The sequence below is a fragment of the Coffea eugenioides genome, chromosome 1, assembly GCF_003713205.1.
Source record: "Coffea eugenioides isolate CCC68of chromosome 1, Ceug_1.0, whole genome shotgun sequence".
Classification (NCBI taxonomy): domain Eukaryota; kingdom Viridiplantae; phylum Streptophyta; class Magnoliopsida; order Gentianales; family Rubiaceae; genus Coffea; species Coffea eugenioides.
Window position 1 is genome coordinate 6,141,487 of NC_040035.1, and position 9,145 is coordinate 6,150,631.

Sequence of the window (9,145 nt, forward strand, 5' to 3'; positions counted from 1 at the left end):
GACAAGTTTACAATTCATATAATAACCTAGGGTTCATCTTTTACATGATTAGAAGAGCTTTCATTGCTCTCGTTATATCTTCAGAAGGAGTATTTGATTGTATACAACTTCCAACTGCTTGATTTTTCGATCTTAGTCGTCCTTGTTTGGGCAACTGTAATCACTTCACAATTTATGTGGGTCCCTCAGGGCACTCTTAGTCTTTTTTTCGTATTCACAAGGACTAATTTCATTTTGTATTTTTCAACTTGTACAACATTTTCACTTTGCATCAATAATTTTAATTTTGAAGACTTTGTACCCTAAATTCTGAAATTTTGACACTTTATACCCTAAACCCTTTTGTCCTATTTAAGTCTAATTAATAATATTATTACCAAAATTAATGAGATAAATAGCAATGCAAATTAATGACTATGTGGAGGAGGGGGAGAGGGGAAGGGAGGAAGGATAGGTTGGGTGTTACGGAAGGAGGGAATATAGGTAAGAGTTTCCAAATTCAAGACCCCCCCACCCCCACTTGCATAAAAGAAAAAAAATTTAATAACGGCATATTGTTTTACCCTAATTGGAATCCCTTGACTCCCTTTGACAAATTTTATCACATTATCATTGATTTGTATAGTCTAAATTATTAACATTGTTAGCAAAACTCCCTTTGACCATTTTTAGCACATTATCATTGATTTGTATAGTTTAAATTATTGACATTGTTAGCAAAATTAATGAGATAAAATGGTGAAAATTAATGACAATGTATTGTTTGACTCTAGCTGCAATACCTTGACTCTTTTTGACCATTTTCTATAAATTATCATTGATTTTTAGGGTCCTCTATGCCGTTCATTTTGCTAATGTTGCCATTGATTTGATTTCAATGTGACTAATTTGAGAGTTAGAGTAAAGTATCCAAAATTAAGAGTTTAGAATATAAAGTGTCCGAATATTGAAGTTTAGCACGCAAAGTGAAAGTGGTATAAAATTAGAGGTGCAAAGTGGTGTTGGTCCTAATGAAAATCAACTTTTCCAAGCTGTAGCTAGTAGTTGTCATTCGTGGTTTTCTTAACGTTGTTCATAAGAGTTGCGAAATTTCTCCAGCATCTTCCTATCCTCCTCTGTTGACTCATCCAGCTTTACCATCCACCATTTGTCCATGGTTATGGATTCGGAATTGTTTGTTGCCTTGTCCTCTGCTATCACATGTAATGGGCCATTAGAATCAACATCAGAAGTGACCTCAACTTTTGGTGCTCCCCTATCAAAGTTGAAGACAACTAAAGGACATTTAATCAGAAACGTTGAAACAGCAGTACGGTTAAAGTTCTGATTCTAGTTAAATGATCACAAGTTGGCATTAATTTGCTTCAATATTCTCTAAACATGTTTTTTATCACTTTTTTTGTTGTTGTTTTAACCACAATTTTATCACACATATATCACATTTCCAAACAAAGTGTTACAGTAATAAAAATTTTTTTCTACAAATAATTTTTCGGTCCGAACACAGTTAATGTTAAGATCAAGTATGAAATTGGATGAACCTTAAAAAAAAAAAAATTCATTTCATCCCAGTGTAGGAGAAATCAACATTTTGCCTTTTTATGGACTCAAGCTAGATGAGTTTCTCACCTTAAAGCAGGAGGAGTACCAGAAAATGCAACATTCCCAACTAGGGTCAATCCTTCGTTAATCTCCCATTGCCATTAAAAATCTGTCTGACATGAGAATAAGCCCTGATTAATGCAGCATACAAGGAAATTCTTGTGGCATGATCTGGATTCTAATGTTCTTCAGAAGTTCGAAATTAAAAGACTCCAATGTGTTTATTAGTCCCCAAAAAACACCATAGCCTAACGGATTTGGGCTCATTTTATATGTCATTTTCCAATCTTCGTATAACAAAAAAGAAAAAAATCCACAGGATTGGCAAATTTAGGCCATTTGCATATTTCATATTTTGCAGAAAAATACAAGAACATTACTTTTAGGCATTCCAGTGCATATATTACCTTGATAGACATGGTAGTTTGATGGTCATGACATGTTGTAAAAATGTGAGGTTTCTTTTTTTTTTCTTTTCTTTTTTGGAAACATTGACCCGCTTGGGATCACTTCCGTCATTACTCCTCCTTGGGTCTCAATACCTAGGCCAGTGGGAGACACGGGAATCAGAAGGATTGCATGGAAAAATATATGACCTAAAATAGATAGGATTACATTTCTTTAAAATTATTATTTTCCTCAATTTATTGTCAATATTAGGAAAACAGGGTTCTTGTATCATATAGTATTACAATTACATATATTGATTACTATCCCTGACTCCATGATCAAGTGTTTTCTGTTTGTTTGAGGCCTTCCGATTGAAACGCTGTGTTTTCTGCTTTTCTTATACGGCTACTACAAGAATTTTGTTGTCCCAAGCTTAATAGCAATTGCTGTTTCAATATCAAACTCCTTAGCTGCTACCGATGTCCCAAAAAACATATCTTTAAAACACAATAAAAAAAGGGTGTTACAATTAAGTTACAAGACAACATGCATTATTTAGAAACTTTGAGAAGTAGAAAAGAAAATTCTTAATTAATTTTAGTTTACAAAAAATAATATTAACTCAATCAAGTAGAAAATTGACAAGTATAGATAAATGGTTTCAAAAAGAGAAATATTATATTGAGGATTGAGAAATAAAATGTTTTTACATTAGCTTTATGCATTTGAACAAAAATGTTTAGAAAATAAAGATAAATTTTAAATAGTTTTTTTATTTAATGAATATGTCATACAACGAAGGCATAGTTCATAAAGTTGAGCATATTTTTTTACTTTTTAATATTTTGAATTAGGATTAATATTCTATACACTAACAATATGTATACTATTATGATTAGATGTATGACAACTAATCTTAATCTGAATTTGAAATCTAAATTTTGCATAAATGTCATACATCCAACTTTGATAGTATATATATTGATGGTATATATAAGATTAACTCTTTGAGTTATAATTTATTTCTTCATTTTATGTTGAAATTTAGATACTCCCAATTTTTTAAATACAATATAACAAAAAGAAAAATGTCTTGTGCACTTTCCTAGTAACAATAAAAACAAAAACCGTAAAATCAAAACATTTGTATTCCTGCTCAGATATAAGCTAAAATATGACCTTTCAAGAGGTGAAACTACACAGTAATTTATTCAATTCATCCCCTATATCACTTCAAAATTTATGGCATGTGAGATGATCTTAGCAATCATACACAATCTAAAACAGCAGATAGATGGGATGGATAAAGCTAGAGGGTAAAGAAGAAAGGAACATTATTTTCCTCTAGTCATAAACATAATGCCTTTAATAATTAACAGATACAATGTGACAATAAATGACTGAAACAATAGAGATTAGAGATGAAATAATAGTAAAATATGTAAGTACTTCAGTAATGTCAATAGATTTTAGTTCCTCAACTCTACGAACACTAGTTTCAAAAAAAATTTTCATGAATAAAAATCAAAGAAATAGATTTATTAGAAAAATCAAGAGAACAGAAAAGAAAAGTTAGCAACTTCAATTAAACAAATTAGGAGGAAGGATATAGAAGTTAGGTTACTTAATTAAAAGGTGAGACGAGTTTCAAAAATGGCATTTAGTCAACTATCCATCAATTCGAAGACGTATAATATGGGAAATCTTCGACTGCTTTGAGTTGGGACTACTCTAAAGACTGCATGAGGACAACATACAGAGTCTAATTCGGTGAGACGTCTCATGGCAGCTTGTGAAAGGAGATGTTTCCAATCCAATTTGGTAATGCTTCCATTCCTCCAAATTCAAGCTCAAGCAGATATAAACTCGAAGACTAGTTAAGTATTGGAGTTGATTTGACAGAGAATCTGTGTTTGAGAAAGACATCCCATCCCATATAATGTGAGCTATTGGAATTTTGATGAAGATACTAAACCTGACCAATCAAATTCGTTGTTAGTTAAAGAATGATCTGAAAAGGGACCAGCAACTAGACCCAAATCCCATGAGTGAGAGAATCCAAGTCCCATGAGTGAGTGAGTAAGAAAAGAAAATACTCTGGGAATAGTTAGCAATTTGGAACAATTACTTAACCAAAGCTGTAAGAGACTAGGACTCTTGTGCAAATACTAAAAGATAGACATGCCTCAAGCATAATACTTGCCACTCTTCACAATCAGTACTAATCAATTGAGTAAGAGACATGGTAGTGCTTTCTCGCCATTTCTTAATTTATATAAAACGACAGATAGGTTATATGACTATTTTGAAATCTTACAGGCACCGTGTGACATTATGCAAAACAATAGGGGCTCATTTGTAATTTGTCCAAATTTACACACTATTTGCGTACTTGATACCGTTGTCCAAATTCAAGTAGCAATCACACAGCGACAGCTTTTGAAGATGATAGAAACCAAAAGGGCTGCGGATATTCGACTTCATTCTCATCTTGAGGACATCTACGATTTAAGCTCAATGTTTGTGGAATGCTCATTTGTTTTAGCTAGGGAGGAAGTGAGGAATAGCATAGCTAACCTCAGTTTTTATGCGCTAAGCATATATTTTGATGAGGAATGGTTAAATCCTCAGTGTCAACTTGAGCCTTTGCTCATTAGGTGTAAATTTTTACACAAGTCAATATAATTAACTATCGTTTCCGGAAAAAAAAAAAAAAGATACCGTTGTTACTATAGCCAAAATCACCACCTTCATTTTTCACTAGATGTAGAAAAGCATCTATGACGTCAACTCAATTTCTTTTCTTAAATTTGTACTGACTAGAATACAGAAAATAGGATCCACATGTTTCAAGAAGAATTTAATGCATTGATTTTGGTTATTAATTAATTTCAAATGCATTTAATCCATTAATTTATTAACCATAGGTTTAGCACAATAGATATTTTTTAAGGCAATACAATACTTGCAAATTTGTCTGTCATGCTTCACTCATATCTTAAATGAATTGATTATTGCAATGTCTGACAAATCACAGGTTTTAAATTCATTAAATGATATCGTTTTTTTGAATTTAACACACTTTAGGTGCAGTAGTGTACTTAATATGGAAGAACACGCATTATCATATCTCTAGATGAAACAAGCGTACATCTTTTTTTCAAAGAAAAAAGAAATACAAATATCCATAAAACCAAGACTAGCATAATTGTGACGTGCTTCCATCCCCAAGTAGGCTTTCTTGATCTTCACACAGCAAAGGCATGGGAATACGAGTGAGATCTGATGCTCAAAAATGCACCAAAAGATGCCTTTACATATCCAAAAAAAAATGGAATACTAAGTGTCACTACAACTGTATTGATGACCAAATTTGTTCTAATTCAAGGACTCATAATTCTGCTATTTAGGAAATGAAATGCATCTTCAACTGCCATTGCAATTGGAGTGAGATTAGGCGATAGCTAGTTAAGGATTGATCAATGTGGACCATGTAGTATAAATTGCAGTTTTGAAGGAAGTACTCATACAAAATCATTGTCCCTTAAATTGTAGCTGTGCAAACAGCATCCAGAATTGCACTGCAAGGGATGAAAAATCAAGGTATTATACAAAAATTTGGTAAAAGATGGAACCATTACATGGAGTACATATCAAAACAAAGAAAAATTACACACTATGATTGGCCAAATCATAAAACTGTACCTGTAATCAAAATCTTGAAATTATTGGGCCAACTGACAGGTTGTCGATTCCTGTGCAATAATAAAAATAAATCTAGTTGTCAATTAAAGTCATCAAAACCCGATTCTAAATACTGAAACAGAGACTTTAGGTGTGTAATGGGTTACTTAATTCACCCTGTTCCCGAAGAGTTTGCTTAATCCGATATACCAAAATGGGATTGCTTATTCACAAGGAATTATTGATTTGTATAAAGGGCAAGTAAGGTCGTCTCCTCAGGGACTGAGGATATTTGTCTCTTTGAAGTTCCAATTGGCAATGGGGGTGTCATCGGAATAAAACTAAAAACAATTCAACAAAAAAAAAATAAACAATTAACTAATACGAATGTAGACAGGAATTAAATCAAGAATAGATAAATTCTAGTCAAGGATCCAACTTCTCAGACACAGTCCGTTCATCCGATCATTGATGCAAAGGAGGTTCACTTAATTTATTAATAGGTTAGTTATAGTCACCAACAAGTTCTGACGACCAGTTTTTCCTTAATTTATTGATAACTACGGTACGACCATTAATCACCCCTAATCAAAAAACACTCCTAGGTACGACCGTAGAAGTTAATTCCCTAATTGTATTAAGAATTAGAAAAACTTAACGCTAATCAATAACACGCTACGAGGGTCATTTAGATCAGATCGCATGCTCCCCTAGTGTGTATAAACGCTAGTTGCCACTGACATTAATCGATTAAACAATTACGGATTTAATTGATTGATTTGGCAGGAGATTAACAAGTCACCTTGAATATCAGGCCCTTGACATCCAATTAACAAAATAATCTCATAGAATTTCAAGTAGAAAACGTGCAAATATCAATAAATTAAGGAGCGCATAAAAACTAATACAATCTCACAGATATTCGGGACTGCGTCGTTGCGTTGATTTTTGACTAGATAAAAAGCTTAGCCACGCCTTATGAGAAAATTTCCATGCAATTCAATTGATTTCAAAGGCATCTCCTTTCCTCTAATAATCAAGAATAATAATAAAGATTTGTTCCAGTAGCCCTAATAGAAGAGACAGAAAAAGCCAAAACAAAGAAACGAAGAAACGGGATAAAAACGAAAAGAACCCAGCCGTCCTACTCCAAAGAAAAAATTACTTTTTTTATCAAAACCTATCTCCTAGCTGTTTTCGAATCCCCCAGGGATCAATTACAAAGAGTCCTTATCCTCCTTGGTTTCCTACTGCCAACGCACCACACCTCCACCAGAATAGGAAGCTTTGTCTTTCAATTGGAATTGAGCTTGTAGCTTTATGCCGATTTCCACATCTCATCCCTTATTTTTCAGAATTTTGTACTCCACCCCTGCAATTATGTCCAAATGCCAATTATAAGTAGAATCCGACAACTAACAAAATATTTGGCACAAATAATGAGGAAAATCAGTCAGAAAATGACTAACAATTAAAACCCTATCACCACCTAATTGAAAAGAATTCTGTCAATCGATGCATAATGTCCCTTTGACAATGTGGTACCATAGTTGTTTAGAAATTTTTTAACCCAAGCTTATTCCCAATTTTAGAGCTCATTGATTTTATGCAAGTAGAATTGAGACTGTTTTGTGTTTTGATGATTTACAAGTTCTACAATAGGGTAATTTTATTAGTCGGAGTCTATTCTTTATTCTTTATTAGTAGGAGTTTATAAATGTATTAAGAATTTGTCAACTTGTACATAAAATAATGAGACTATAGGAGTAGTAAACACAATTAAGCAAGTATATATTACGAAGCACATAAAAGAGAAAAAACACGATTATATTATATAGTAATAGAATAGATATATAATATAGAAAAGAAAGGTCCTTGAGTTTGTATACTTTTAATTCCAATTGCATCACAAGCACAAATTTATTACCCATTTACTCCTTTATCTTATGACTTCTTATTTGTCTTCAGTATAACGGGAAAGTGTAGAGCATGTAACATCTTTTCTCTTTCTTTTTTTTTTTTTTTTGCCAAAATGTCGTTTACTTTTCTATTAAATAATTAATGCCTTTACAACAGTATACAAAAGGAAGCAACTGCTCCATCAGAACTGTGATGCTTGTTTGAGCCACAGGGGAAGGTTCTTTCCCACTGACATCTTTTCTCATGATAGTCCTTTTTTCAGCTTCAATCTTCCCTCACCTTCCTAACTCAGCCTCGTTTACGTACCACCCTCTCAGCCTCCTCCTTGCTATGCAGCCTATTACCATTGAAGACAATGAATTGCGACTTTTTCGTTGCCTTGTCCTCAGCAATCACATGTAGTAGTCCATTTGTGTCAATCTCAAAAGTGACCCCAATTTGTGGCACTCCCCTGTGACAGGATAAAACTAAGAATAATTAAGAAAGAAAAGAAGAAATAACATTGAATTACAACAGAATAATTTAAAGTAAAAAAAAAAAAAAAAAAGACCGGGTGAAAAAAAGTAAAGTCTGAACCACTTGGAATCACCGGTTCCATGACTCCCCCTACAGTCTCAATACCTAGGCTGTAGGGGATTAATACCGGTCCCAATATAATGAATTCCGGTTCCAATATAATGTCTGCAGGGAAAAAAGGATAAAACATAGAATCATATTTTATTTACATTATTGGATAAAGTGATCATAAACCTATACCACGATTGATGCTTCAGATTCACTTTTATACGTCTCTTGGCTTCCTTCTTCCCTCCCATCCTCCTTCCGTTTTGGTCTCTGACCTTAGGAATATTACTGTTCGTTCCTCCAAAGAGCACAATTTCATGGCTGTTAGTTTTTGCTCTGAACCTTTAATCTTGACTGCCTGCTTTAAAGGCCTGATCACATTCTTTTTAGATAAATCCATTCGAATCATTATTCTCCCAACATTCTTGTTGTGAATCTGTGGTTCATGATCAGCTGCTATTGACAGTGATGTCATCAACATGAATCCTTCGGAAATGCACAAATGATGTTAGGGATGCTATATTCTTATCTCTGTTCGGTGGGACTCAAAAATTCAAAATGACCCTGAACAATTCAGAACGAAATAAAGGGAAAAAAAAAACTTCAGAATCTGATGATGATCCTCGGCTAATTAAACTAGTTACAGGCTTCCTTGATAAACTTCAATGAATAAACTCCAATTATGCTCTCTTAACTCCGCTTTGCATCATAAACTTGTACCACTTTTTCACTTTGCACTCTAAACTTCAATTTTACACACTTTATACCCTAAACTCTCAATTTTGTCACATTTAAATCCCATCAATGACAATGTTAGCAAAATTAATAGCGTAGAAGATCCCATAAATTAATTATAATTTGTTGAAAGTGGTGAAAAATAATCAAGGTGTCACAGTTGGAATAAAATGATTTGTCATTAATTTCTATTGTCTTTTATTTCGCCAATTTTGCTAGCAATGTTACTGATTCTAACCATATAAATCAA

At 33.1% G+C, this 9,145-nt stretch overlaps 1 protein-coding gene across 1 annotated transcript; it reads right to left on the bottom strand.

Annotated features, from left to right (window-relative positions):
• Window positions 1-1,062: 1,062 nt before the first annotated feature.
• LOC113766465 (endoplasmic reticulum chaperone BiP-like) lies at window positions 1,063-8,635 on the bottom strand. Its single transcript, XM_027310659.1, has 5 exons — window positions 8,436-8,635; window positions 8,218-8,277; window positions 7,903-8,047; window positions 1,630-1,691; window positions 1,063-1,255 (listed from the first exon to the last, which is right to left on the bottom strand). Exons 1-5 carry the CDS (start codon window positions 8,633-8,635, stop codon window positions 1,063-1,065), a joined length of 660 nt encoding a protein of 219 aa, XP_027166460.1.
• Between the last annotated feature and the right edge of the window lie 510 nt (window positions 8,636-9,145).